Here is a 13271-nt window from a genome sequence, read left to right as displayed (position 1 = left end):
GTTCAAAAATAAGTAGTGCGAGTTAAATATAAATAGTAGTCAGCACATTCAGTAACATAATGGCATGTTTTTGTAATCACTGTAATCTATCATCAATCAGTACAGCATGTCTAGTCAAGCACATCAATTGCGAACATACATGTTTTTAGTTCACGAAAGGAAATATTTGAAATATCTATCTTGCGATGGTGCAAGCGATTCAGAAAACGAGGGGCATCACTTGTAATCTTTGGTTGCCGTACTCTGAGAGGGAAGAAGGAACTATATAGGCGTCGGGATCTCTAAGTGTGTACCCTTTTTTGTTTGGACGGACATCGGCTAAGGTAAATAAATCATTGGGAGTCCTTAACGACAGCTTATATGCTATATGGCCAGACGGAATGTGTATTGCCTCGATATAGGCAGCACGTTATGTTTGGTAAATAATGGTCCAGTTGTGGCGTCATAGGGAGCACCGTCAATAATACGTGCAGCTCTCTCTTGTAGCAGCGAAAGTCGGTGAAGGGCAGTCTTGGTAGCGGTACCCCATACGAGATTGCAGTAATGGAGACGTGATTGAATAAGTCCCTGGTATGTCAGTCGCTTGCTCCATACCGGAAGTGTGTATTTGTGCTTCTGAAGAAGGCCCAGGATTCCACTGACTTGTGATGCAACATCGTTTATGTGTTTATGCGACAATAGTTTACTGTCGAACATAACCCCCAGCACTCCACAAACTTGACCTGGGAGTTCCCAATGTGCAGGCTTTCTTAGCAGACTTGCAGCAGAAGGGTATCTTAGCAGACGACACTTAGCAGATGACACCGTCAGCGTCTTTTCCTGTCGTCTGCTAGGAATACCTTGCGGCTGTGTTGCAGGATATTCCCCTTGGTTGTTTATTTTATTTATTTATTATACATACTGCGAGCGCAAGGCCCAAGCAGGAGGCACAGGTCCTCGCAAAAACTGGAGTAAGCAACCACTCGTGCTCGCTATGACGAGTTATGGCTGTGACGAGAGGGTTAGCAGTGTACTTGAAGGCGCGACGTTGAGCGATCACGTGACAGCAGAAAGTTATGACGTTTTTCGCATCTTCCGCTGTAGCATTGTGGGGAATGTCGCTCGTGTGAATACACGGATAATAATGAAAGTGAAGGCGCCTACCAGAAAAAGATGGTTACGTTGTGACTGGGTGCGCATGGTGCCCCGGGAGCTATGAACGCACATTTCCTGCATGACACAATGTTTCCCATTGGGACGTGCGGATATACGCCCAGAACTCATCCAGATTGCTTTTACACGCTGTTTTTATGCAGTAACTGACCCCCGCGTGCGTGCCATCTGGAACTTCGGATTTGCAAATGAGCCCTTCGACATGTTCATGACATACACCGACGCCAGTGGAAACAAGTGCCTAGCGATGGTCTTCCGCCGCCCTATGCGTCTTCAAAGTGGGGTCAAGGGATGTTGCTGCGGTTGCCTCGGACAGGTAAGTAATCTACGTAATTTTTGCTCGTGAGTACTGCAATAAATATAGTGATGCATGCCCGTTATAAGACGGTTAAAAAGACAAGCCACATAGTTGACACAAGGAATTATTAGCAAAAAAAAAAAAAAAAGACAAGAAAACCAAGGGTGTGGATAAGGGGATTCATAACCAACGGCGTGGACAGGTGGACAGTGTCCAGTCGTTGGTGAGAGCTCGAAGGTAAAGCTAGAGGGTGGGTGGGCACGAATCCACCATTGGTTGTCTGAAGTCTTCCCAGGACGCTATACTAATCCTCTTATCTCTAAACCCCCCCGCCTCCTCCCCCGTCCCCCTGCTGTCCCCACTTCACCTGTCAAAATATGCGTTCCTCTCATATAATCAGTTGCTTGCTAAAATCTTTAATAAACAGCAATAAAACCAGGTAAGTATTTAGACCTGACACAAGTCTTACCTACACTCGTTTAATAATTGAATTCAATTGATTATCTCCCACTCTGGGCTAGAGGGAGGGAGGGGGGAAAGCAGCAGAATGCAGCTTGACGAGCCCATCGGCTATACTACAACAGTGTGTGACAGCGGGAAGGGTACACTTTAAATGGTATGCATGTGGCATCGTATGTAGCAGCACTTTTAAAAAGCGCACGTATGAAAGACTTTTTCCAGAAAGTACACAGGTATCCACCACTTGTACTAACAAACCTACTTAACCCTCAGCAATTGTATCTGGTAGCCGCTTCCGCGGGATCCGCGAGTGGGGGGGGGGGGGGGGGGGGCGATACCTCCCTCAGGTAATGTATTATCTAAGCTTTGCATACGATATGTCGTGAGAAACGTGGAAACACGTCACTATTCGTAATGACTATCGGAGTACCATCGTTATCTCAGACTCACTAAGCCGCTTAATAATGTCGACCAGCATGATCAACAAACTACTGCCCATCGCAATAGAGCACTTCAGTGAGCACTTTGCGGACTCGAACCATGAACTACGACGGTGTCAGACCAGTAGAACAGAATGCTTTGTCCCTGGACATATGACAGCGCCTCTGGATTGGATAGTATCTCCCTCTGCGTGTTGTCCATTCAATACGCAATTGTTGTGTATTTTGCGGTCTTCGGTTTCTTCGGTTTCTTGCGTAGGGGACATGCTACTTTGTTGACTTTTGAGTTTCGCGTCTCTCGGCAGGCTCTGCCTCCATTTTGATTTCGCTGTTCTTCCTCCTCTGTTTCCCTATCCTTCCAGGAGATGCAGGTTGAAACCCCTGATGGAACAACAATAGCGTCCATCGTTGAGGACAATACAACGTGGGGAACCTCCCTCACTATCCGCGACGCCAGTGGAATGCCGATACTAAAAGTTATTGGCCCTGCCCTACCTCCTTACTGTTGCTGCAATTGTTGCTGCAAATGTTGCTACGCTCTCGCCACATTCAAGGTGTGTCACCGTGTAGCAGAATTACGTGGAAGAATGCGAAGTCGTGGAAGTCAACGGTTGTGAGGTATCAGCAGAACCTCCTAGGGCATAACTTGTAAATACAAATATGAGCGAAAGATCAATACCGCATGTAGCCGACGCAATAAGCTACTATTTCACTGTTGGCGTTCAGGGTTTCAAAACGCTGGTTCGTCATGAGAAGCCACAAGAGCCTCTGTATACAATAAGGGAATAAGGTTATTACAGTTGGTTTTCTCGAGTAACGCCAACGAAAAATACGAGGGGTGTTCAAGTCAAATCGGGACTCTCCTGAGTGTACAAATGGCTCGCGCTACTTCTTTTTCGTCATTTTAACACTCGACAGGTCTTCTCGTTCACCACGTGGTGGTCCAAAGTTTGTGCAAAACAGAAGGCACGTGCCGGACAAGATGGCCGACAACGAGGTGAGCGCGCACATCGAACAGCGCATTCTCGATGAAGTTTCTCGTGAATGAAGGCCTAAAGTCATCTGAAATTCACAGAAGACTTCAGGCTCAGTATGGCCACGATACACTTAGCCGCAGCAAAGCGTTTGAGTGGTGCAAACGGTTCCGAGACGGCCGTACATCAGTGCAGGACGATCCCGGCCGGGGCGGCTCAGAGCCCGTCTGCGGGTAAGGTCATGGCCACGGTTTTCTGGGACAAGGCTGGCGTTGTTCATGTTGATTTTCTGCCCAGCGATACAACCATCAATAGTGCATATTACAGCCAGGTTCTCAGGGATGTGCATAAGGCTCTGAAGCAAAAGCGGCCGGGCCTTATCACCAAAGGAGTCCTCCTCCTATACAGGAAAACGCGTACCGCGCATCTTAAGCCACGCACCTTACAAGAACTTTGCTGGGAGGAGCTGCCACATCCCCCTTACAGTCCAGACCTCGCCCCCAGCGACTTCCCTCTCTTCGGGACACTGAAGGCGTTCCTTGAGGGCCGCCACTACAGCTGTGACGACGAGGTCAAGAATGCGGTCCGATCATGGCTGCTCCTGATCCAAGCCCTTGTGAAACGCTGGGACAAGTGCATTAGTGCAACTGCAGATTACGTCGAAAAATAAAACTAATTTCTCGCCTGTAAGTTCATTTTACTTTTGCGAGAAATGAAAAGTCCCGGTTTGACTTGAACACCCCTCGTATATGTCATCCATACACGTATTCTCTGTAAATGCATCTGCTGTTGATATTGTTTCACGGTTTATGTTGCAGAAAAGACGCAAAATCCCCTTTTCAGTATAACAGCGTGTGAACAGGAATTCGTCGCTGACAAAAAAAAAAAAAAAAAAACGGGTAATAACATGGATGGCTCAGCAATGGGGATGCTCTACATTGTGGGATCAGATCACTTGCTCGTGTAGTGGGTTAACTACGGTCGAGCTTATGGTGCCGCTGAATACGCACTCTTGAAAACAATGCCCAGATGACCACCATAGTATGGCAGATTGGCGTAAATGTACACATTTTGTCAAATTACAACACCAGTAACTTCGCCAACACGATCGCGTCAACTAGAAGGAACATGTCTCTCCAGTAGAATATTCACCCTTTCATTGTTTACAAACAGAAGGCACAACCGGAAGTTGTCTAGGGTTCCCAGCTTCAGCGGCTACATATGGCGCCGCGGCCTGTCACTCATTTGGGTTAAACCCGTTCACTATTTGTAAGCAGTGAAAGGGTATAACTGAAATGAGTGACACGGTGTGGCGCCACATGTAGCCGCTGAAGCTGGGAACCCTAGACAACTTCCGGTTGTGCCTTCTGTTTGTAAACAGTGAAAGGGTGATCTGATATAACTGTCCGTTCCATTGATGATACACAAGCATTTCACATCTCTTACTCTCCCGCAGAAGGCGGATAAATTGCAACACAGTCCTGTTCTTTTTTTTTTTTTTTTGACTGCGAAAATACTAAAAAGGGGATAAGCCGACTTATCCCCTTATTGCATACTGAGGCTTAATTACGTGTGTGTGTGGAGAATAAAAACGCACGCTGTACACAGGCACGCGCACGGACACTGGCAGGAGCTCCACATGGGCGTATCTTGCCGTAGATGGTGGCGCGATATTCGAAAGTTTTAGTATACCGGGCGCAAAGGCATAGGTAGTTCTGCGCACCGAATGTTGAAAAATGCTCTTGCTGCTGCCACATTGAGTCTGATGTCACTCTGCATGAGTCCTGAGCCCGAGAAAGTGTATCATAGAGTGGGTTATATAGCAACATAACACAGTTAATGCTAATCAATACGAATACATGCCGAGCACAAGCGAGTGGCTCCGATGCTCGAAGGAAAACCGACTGCCTAGCGAGGTGAGAGTCCACACCGACAGAGGATGTTATGGGCCCTGACCCGATGTTATGGGAGCCCCTGATGTAGGCCACCCCTCGAGGGATGCATCGTTTGCGTTAAATGTGGTGGACCGTGTGTAGAGGTTGATATCGACGCCTTAAAGAACGGGTGGACAAAAGTGTGAAAAGAGGTGGGCAAAGAGAAAGACAAGAAGGTGGGCAAAATTAATCCATTGTGGGGGTGGGGTCGCTGATGATCGCGGTTGTCTCGCGGCGTAAAGCCCCGAATTATATTAAATTAATTCTGTCTGGGAGGATACTGAAGTGCACATCGAAGCACGAACAGCAACGAACTCATGGTTTACCGCACTTTGCAGGTGAAATCAATGGCAGGAACTCCACTTGGCGAGATAAAGACGGACGGATACCATTACGTCGATTTGTCGTTCCCCACGGACCTGGATGTACACCTGAAAAGCACTTTGATTGGCTGCGGATTTTTAATCGTGAGTGTTTTGTTCCTTTCTGTGTGTTTTGTTACCTTCTTGATGCAGAAATGAAATGTCCTTTTTGTCTTTATCCCCTTTAACCTTTGTGTTTCTCCTAGCTTATCGATTTTAATTATGAAATGTGTCCCCACAAATTCTTCTTTTGTAATTGCGGTGTGTTGTCCAATAAATAAGATTGTCATGAGCTCTTGCAAAGGAACAGCGGGCGCAGGCGCAGCTGATCGGGGGAGACACGTTCACTGGAGGTTCCTCTTCGAGTGGTTCCGCGGAAACCTCTTGGTCTATTAATATTTCTGGTTCATCGTTAGTCATACTAAAGGTCAGAAATTCTCCCTAGAAAATATCGGAAAAAGACCACTGCCGCCATCTTTAATACCATTCCATGTGGCGATGCTGTGATGACACTGCTCAAACGTTCCATTTCGTAGATTGTACATTATGTTATCGGACGAATATACGTGTAGGAGTAGGACAGTTATTGTTCTGTGAAACAATATTTACAGTGCGTCGGAAAAGTGTTTTTTTTTTTTTTCTATTCTTAACGAGAGATGGCGTCACATGTATCCCGGCGGTTGTTCCCCCCTCGGTTCCCGAAAACTCTTTACGGTGACTCTCCGATTGGTGCATTGCCACTGGACCACGCACCGAGAGACCAGTCGACAGTATATGCGCCACGCCGGTTCAAGAAAACTTCCTAACGTCATCACGTGATACACTTTCTCCTTGTTCTTTTCTTCAACAGTGGTGCATGTTCCACCCAGACGGATGCATTATGCACGCGTGTCTGGAGCTTCTGGTGGGATGCCTCCTTTGCAATTTCTTTTGTCAGAGATACGGCCGTGCCTTTGAAATCTTCACTTGATGGTTCATCTACGAGAGGTGGAATTTTGTTGTGGTGGAAACAGCAAAATTATTCGCTGCAAATTAATCACTGCAACAACGTCGTGGACTATGCGCCACAGACCCAAAGTAGATACCGCTGCTACAATGCACGTCTACACAGGTCTTCACGTGAGATGTTTACCGCTTGGAGGGACGATACATGACGTCCATTATGTCCTCCACGAAGCAATAAATGAACTGCGTCCGTAGATAAGACGAACCATTGAAAGGATTTAGTTTAGGGAAAGTTACTCAAGGAACCCACGGTGTGATAGTATGTGCGCCGCTACATTGAACAGCGCGCTACTTGATGCATTGTATCGCAATTAAAGAGATACTGCTACTGTTCCGTAAGGGTGTGTACCTCGCATTACTGATATACAGGGTGTTTCACCTATGCTGGTCACCTATGGTCCCACGCTTGGCCTTGCTTGTCAGTAGGCAACTTCGTCAGAAAAACGTTCCTATTCATATCGCCAAGTAAATCACCAGGGGATTAGGTACAAGAGAATCCCGGCATTTATTTCCTGAGTTTATTGTATGAGTATGTATACAATGGGCTATCAAGTAGAATGGACAGACAATGCAATAAATATGTTCTTGTACCGCTGAAAGGAGTTGTGACACCATTTCCAAACTTTGGAGAAATAACGTGTACTGCACATGCACATCAAAGCGCTGTTTCAAGAATTTGCACGCTAACGCATTTTCGCCTAATATTCAACACATTTCATGAGGACACACGACACTCTTAAAAGAAACAGATCGGCGACTGAAAAGGAGCCGCACCGAACGTCAACCTCCAGGCGCTCTTCGCCCTGTACAATAAGCTCTTGGTTTGCTATGTATCAGTAATCCGGCCAAGAAAGGAGTCCTGGAAGAGTATCATCTCTCAATAAATACGAATACACCAATCAAGAAAGCGTGGGAAATGCTTAAAAACATAAAGGGTGAATATCGCAATTTCTCTGTTCCCCCCCCCCTTTTTTTTTTGCAAGGGAGTGGGTCGCCTTGTAATAGCCTGCATGAACAGGCCAATGTGGGTGAGCGCTTTCAGAACGAGTCACGTTCTCACAGTGGCGTAGCCAGACCTCCAAGGTAGGGGGGGGGGGTTCTATACGAAAACCCGCCCCACTCCCCCACCGATCCTGGGTGCGAAAACACAATATTTGTGCACACCGCAGCAAAAAAAAAAACGAAAATAATTGATTTGGACATTCACAATACGATTATACTGTGATGTCCAATGAGGTGGTGTCACGAGATTGGAAGGATTTTGAAAAGCTCGTACTGTGGAAACCATTCAAGTGTGCCGCTTACATAGACGCCATGAACTGTAAGAACTTTCGCGATCGTCACACTGGTCCCCCCCCCCATATATATATATATATATATAATATTTTCTCCTCGGATTTGCACGATTTGTGTGGGTCGGTCAGTCCCAGTTGGGGGCGGGGGGGGGGGCTTCCCCCCCCCCACTCGTGGTTACGCCACTGCGTTCTCATCATTACAGCGAATAATCCTTGAAAGTGAAAGCATCTCCTGAAAACAAGAGTATATTTGGCGGTCATGGTTAATGTTTCGCGTGTGATATATGACTTTCAGTATGACTGAGCATCTCAGGGCCTTGCCATCGAAGGATACCACCCCAGGACCGGACCGGTCATATACTACTCGGTGCTAAGGCATCTATCAACCGGATCACGAGAATACCCAAGCGACACAACATCTTGGCCCACTATTGGACCAAGGTGTTTTGCTGCTTGGGTATATTATCGGCTTCTAGAACTTAATTTGCAGAGAAGTGCAACTTCCTTCTCGCTGAGAACTAGTCACAGGTCTCATGCTCCTTTGTGTTACCTGAATAATCCCCGAACCTGCCATTAGAGTGAACGAACGTGACCTAGCCGTTATGACTTCACGACCTCCGAGCTCGTGACCTAACCTTCACTCAAAACACTCCAATATGAAGGAACACAAAGGGGAACGCAAGTGTATAACATTACGAAATGTTTATTCCATTCCTTCGACCCACCCTCGACAAGAACACCCGGCTAACACATCCGATGAAAGGACTGCTTAACCATCTTTAATGCCCCGTCTCCGTACATGTTCAAAGCTCGCCCCCTACTGAGCATAACAATATGTCGACTGTCTTACAACTCTCCCTTACAAAACATCCATCACATATGTCGACCTGCTACTGGAAATACTCATTTATAGTGAACTCTCGTTAATATGACCCCCCGATAATCTGACATACGCGTTTTAAGACCATACTCCTGAGGAACAATGAAGTGAAATCTCTGCAAGTCTACCCGCGTTAATATAACAATTCTGCGCTATGACCGAAAGTTTCGGGAACAACCATGGTCATAATAACGAGGGTTCACTGTATTCCCCACACCCCGCAAGAAACACAGCCACCTTAATAGTATCGTTTAATTATGATCGTGTGTAACGTCTGTGAATTTTTATTGTCATGATTTCATTTGTTGTATTATTGTAACTTCCAATGTTTGGTTCGATGGACAGAGATGTTCAGAGCTAGTCAGGAACGTACAAGATAACGCCCTCTGGGGGCTCCCAAAGTAGGTCCAGGCGAAGACAGAAGGCTAAGTCTTTAAAGCCGTTGACACGTCTACGTCACCTGGCAGCCTCAGATCTGATCCTGTTGGGTTGCCACGTCGTTGCATGTGGGACACAGCTTCCCCTTCCGAAAGAGGTGGCTCTCCGCGGAGCGGGACCGTAACGGGGCCTGGGTCCGCACCGCAAAGTCGACGGGACTGGCTTCTCCACTTGTTCCCCGAGACCCATCCGAGAAGACTGCCGTCCAAGTAGCAGCTGAGCGACGATCGATGTCCGAAGGAGCTGTCCAAGATGGAGAACGGGACCGTCAGACGGACGCCTTGCATAGCTTGCGGGAATCGAGCTGTCCGCTGGTTGAGATCACGTGCGCGAGGAGGCATCAGACCTGCGGCACAAAAAAGACAGTGCGGAGGAAAACAGTCGCTAGTAGTACGCCCTTAAAAGCAATAGTGGAAGGCCGCAATACTAAAAACGAGGGCATTACGTTTAGCGACGGCTGCCCAGGAAGCGCTGCTGCTGTGTCGTAATAGAGTCATCGGAAATGGGACGTACAACTTCCGTAGTCTGCAGATCCACGTGTTGATAAACAGTACTCGTAAATAGAACCGCCTATAAACGAAGGCGTAACCTCCGTGTCGATAAAGGGCATCTAATCTGTACCGAAATTCTAATCGCGATGTAGTTCTGGGTCCGTAACGTTATTCGGCACAAGAAATTGAAAAGCGTCGCATTTTCTTTTCAAACCGCCAGCATTGGTAGGTTTTACTGCTGCTGTTTACTCACTTTGTCTGATAGCAGATACTGTAAGACTCGTTGCGAAGTGGACTCTACACGAGAGCAAACAAGGCAACGGATGAGTAGAAGACCCGAACAAAACCATATCCTAACCAAAAAAACTGACAACCGCCACCTTACCTTCGAAACGCCCTAACGAACACGGATACACAACGGAGGCAAAACGGCTAGGCGATAAACTAAAGCGGCTACACACTCCTACGCCCACTGAACAAGAACGTGAGAAAGACCAAACGACAGCGCGGCAAACAATAGCCTAACAATATCCTCTGAAATTCCCACAAAAAATAAAGTAATCTAATACCTAATCAGAACTGGGGAACCTAAGCCTTCCGTGACCTCCACGTGGACGGCGGAACGAGCACAGTCCTGGTCACTGCAGCGGGTGAAGGAACACTGAGCAAACACAAGGTTACAACACTACGGAAGATTTACTCCATACCTTCGACTCACCTGCGCCAACGCTCCCGGTCGACTCTGCAGCGGCAAGCACAGCATCTCCTTAAATCCCTTTAGTGCCCCGCCCCCGTACATGTTCAAGAGCGCCCCCACACAGCATGATACGTCGACTGCCTTACAGCGCCCCCACAACCTCCTTCAAGAACTTTTACAGTTCTTGGGGATATTGAATTTTTAAATGTACTATGGCTTTTCTACTTCTCACGTTGTACAGTCATGTTTTACGCTACAGTTTACGTGGTTTATTTTTAATCTACCCAGCTTTAACCCTGTTACATTGAGTAGCACAGTCCTGGCGCTGTAGACCCTTCCTTGCTTTTGCGCCAAAAAATGCCATCATCATCATCAACTCTATAGCCCTGAGAGCCATGACCACTGACAGAGGTCCCTTTAAGATGTGCCCGACTTAATTTCATTTATTTTCTTCTTTCTTATTGTGAAGGTGGTGGCAGAGCCGTCAATCATATTTGCCGTTCGTCTTACTGGCTACCTTACAGCTTCTAAACTCGTGGGTGCGCTGCGCACATGCTCAGTGGTCATAGGTCTCTGCTTTTTGAGGACTGCCCGCGTGGCAGTCGTGTCACGTCGAAGCGCATTCAGTGTCTCCTGGCATCCTCGTTGCAATAAAACCATTTGCGCAAGAACTGCCGACAGCCGAGCACAACACGTGCTCCGTAGGAAATGCATGGTATGGTGTAGTCCTATTTCATAAACTCTCAGCCTACGCCATTGAAAGAAAAGAAACCATTTCATCCTTATCCACTGCAATCTGTTTGCGTATCCATTATCAGCAGGTTCACCTGCCGGAGTTTCGTAGGGCATCAAGCCGTTATCTACACGGAGCCTGACCTTGACCTGACAGGGCGTTCGTGCGATCCAGTTAGTATCTTTTTTCAGTCTGGTGAAGAACGGGAAGTCAGAGCACGCGCAATTTTTGCGGTTAAGAAAGCACACAGAATAAGCCTCTGCACAGCTTCGGCGCATCACCCAAGCACAGCAGGGAAAGCACTGATGTTTCGAGGTATTTTCCCGTTATATTTGTCGCACAAAGAACACCTCCGAAAGGCCTTCCAGAGGCTAGTGACTGATCGTCCTTGTTCACCCTGCTGTCGTAACTAAGCCTAACGTGAACGAATGTAATGGCCCGTTTCCCAAACTCTTCTGTGCTCCAGGTTATACCGTCATATAAGCAGCCGCAGGCAAAAAATAATAAAAAGAAAAAGGCTCCATGTTTGTGCAGTGTGCCAAAAGTGTGTAAATGTGGTACCCGTGAAGGGCAGTCAAGTGGCCACATCACATGACTACCTGGAAGGTCCAGTGGCCATTGCGTGTCACGTGGTGTTGAATAGAAGTATCGATCAAAATCAAAATACATCCAGCAATAGTTACCAGAAAGTCACACGAACGATCCGAAGGTAATAGTAGTCATAAATACTCAAAGCAGTATGAGAACGCAAAAAAAAAAAAAAAAACTTGAAGCACAGAAAAAGGGAAAGATACTTAAGAGGGCATAGAAGTGCAAGATGGCATAGATATCGGTAAGGACTCAAAAGCTACCGTCGTAAATGTATACGATAGTTAAAAAAATACTCGATGCTAGTAAATAAAAATAACCGCATAAATAAATGCCAGGCAGTCAAAGACAATAGTCAAAAGACGTCGTAGTCGCCAGAAAAAGTGGTACTGGTGTACAGTGTGTTGTCAGAAGTACTGTATTGGGGCCGACAAGCAGTAGTCCAGGAGGGTGCGTAAAACAGGTCCCTCACATAGCGACGGCAAGGTGCAGCCCATGGTTGAGTTTAGGATGAGCCACAGGGCCCATGCGTGCCTGCTGGCATATGGGTCGTCTCGCGCCCCCTCTTGAGTAATATTCACTACTGCCATACCACCTGCATTTAACACCTGCCTAGGGAACTAGTTGAGAGTTCCTTTCGTGCCAAACAAAACACTCGGGAGTCTTGCAGTTTGATTGGCTGTTAAATGAACAATAAACAAGCTCTGTATAGCTCGAATTAAGCACTTGTAGCAGTCAGGTTTCTAGGGGATGCTGTTTATTCGGTAGAAACCGTGCAGAAGAAGTGGCTGGGAAAGACGGCTTCAGGAAACAGCAAGGGGCAAGTCCTACGTTATTTCGATAAATGAAAAAAATAAAAGTGCTCTATTTGAGCTGGCTTCACTTTCGGAAAAAGGTGCTCTTTATTCTGCAGGTGGAATGGGACAGGAGGATGGACCTTAGAAATTAGGCTTCAGAAAACAGCGAGAGGTAAGTCTTACCTTTTTTTCATTATCAATGAAAAAGTAAAAGTGCTCTTACTGAGCTGGCTTCACCTTCGAAAAATGTGCTATTTATTCTGCAGGTGGAATGGGACAGGAGGATGGACCTCAGAAATTTTGCTTCAGAAAACAGCGAGAGGTAAGTCTTACCTTTTTTTCATTCTCAAAAGTGCTTTTATTGAGCTGGTTATCCTTCGGAAAGAGGTTCTCTTTATTCTGCAGGTGGAATGGGACAGGAGGATGGCCCTTAGAAATTTGGCTTCAGAAAACAGCAAGAGGAAGTCTTGTCCTACCTTCTGTGTTACCTTCCTTTCAATATTCAGTGGAAAAGTAAAAGTGCTCCTATTGAGATGAAATAGCCACATATACTCAGAAAAAGGTGCTCTTTATTCTGCAGGTGGAATGGGACAGGAGGATGGACCTTAGAAATTTGGCTTCAGAAAACAGCAAGAGGTAAGTCTCACTTTTTTTTTTCATTCTCAAAAGTGCTTTTATTGAGCTGGCTTCACCTTCGGAAAAAGGTTCTTTATTCTGCAGCTGGAATG

The 13271-nt window shown here is 46.6% G+C and overlaps 2 protein-coding genes and 1 long non-coding RNA gene across 5 annotated transcripts in view; 2 read left to right on the top strand and 1 right to left on the bottom strand.

Annotated features, from left to right (window-relative positions):
* LOC135369705 (phospholipid scramblase 3-like) overlaps nt 1-6963 on the top strand; it is an 87520-nt gene extending 80557 nt beyond the window's left edge. The window contains exons 5-8 of the mRNA XM_064603221.1: nt 1296-1468; nt 2712-2903; nt 5596-5724; nt 6470-6963. Of these exons, the coding sequence (XP_064459291.1) occupies nt 1355-1468; nt 2712-2903; nt 5596-5724; nt 6470-6589 (555 nt within the window). The 5' untranslated portion in view covers nt 1296-1354 and the 3' untranslated portion in view covers nt 6590-6963. The remainder of the gene's footprint in view (nt 1-1295; nt 1469-2711; nt 2904-5595; nt 5725-6469) is intronic.
* A 2081-nt stretch (nt 6964-9044) lies between these two features.
* LOC135370419 (uncharacterized) lies at nt 9045-10565 on the bottom strand. 2 transcript variants are annotated; one of them, XR_010415340.1, is made up of 4 exons: nt 10447-10546; nt 10298-10369; nt 9982-10025; nt 9045-9583 (listed from the first exon to the last, which is right to left on the bottom strand). XR_010415340.1 is itself a non-coding variant. In XM_064604160.1 (4 exons), the coding sequence occupies exons 1-4, from the start codon at nt 10525-10527 to the stop codon at nt 9225-9227; spliced, it is 567 nt and encodes a 188-aa protein (XP_064460230.1). In that variant the 5' UTR covers nt 10528-10565; the 3' UTR covers nt 9045-9224. The 2 variants fall into 2 exon arrangements, 1 of the variants encoding a protein (XP_064460230.1); XM_064604160.1 differs by having other exon boundaries at nt 10436-10565.
* A 474-nt stretch (nt 10566-11039) lies between these two features.
* On the top strand, nt 11040-12711 carry LOC135370418 (uncharacterized). Of its 2 annotated transcripts, none has more exons than XR_010415337.1 (3): nt 11040-11140; nt 11244-11331; nt 12515-12711. It is a non-coding gene; the product is annotated as an uncharacterized LOC135370418 (long non-coding RNA). The 2 variants fall into 2 exon arrangements; XR_010415338.1 differs by having other exon boundaries at nt 11244-11473.
* Nucleotides 12712-13271: the final 560 nt, after the last annotated feature.

Source organism: Ornithodoros turicata, chromosome 10, assembly GCF_037126465.1.
Source record: "Ornithodoros turicata isolate Travis chromosome 10, ASM3712646v1, whole genome shotgun sequence".
Lineage (NCBI taxonomy): Eukaryota > Metazoa > Arthropoda > Arachnida > Ixodida > Argasidae > Ornithodoros > Ornithodoros turicata.
This window is presented reverse-complemented; position numbering and strand designations above follow the sequence as displayed.

Coding starts and splice junctions, on each gene's coding strand:
- LOC135370419 (XM_064604160.1), bottom strand. CDS start 10,527: ATGTACGGGGGCGGGGCACTAAAGGGATTTAAGGAGATGCTGTGCTTG. Junction 10,026..10,297: donor GGTTCCCCAGTTCTGATTAG/GTATTAGATTAC, acceptor GCTCTCGTGTAG/AGTCCACTTCGCAACGAGTC. Junction 9,584..9,981: donor AGTATCTGCTATCAGACAAA/GTGAGTAAACAG, acceptor TTTGTGCCGCAG/GTCTGATGCCTCCTCGCGCA.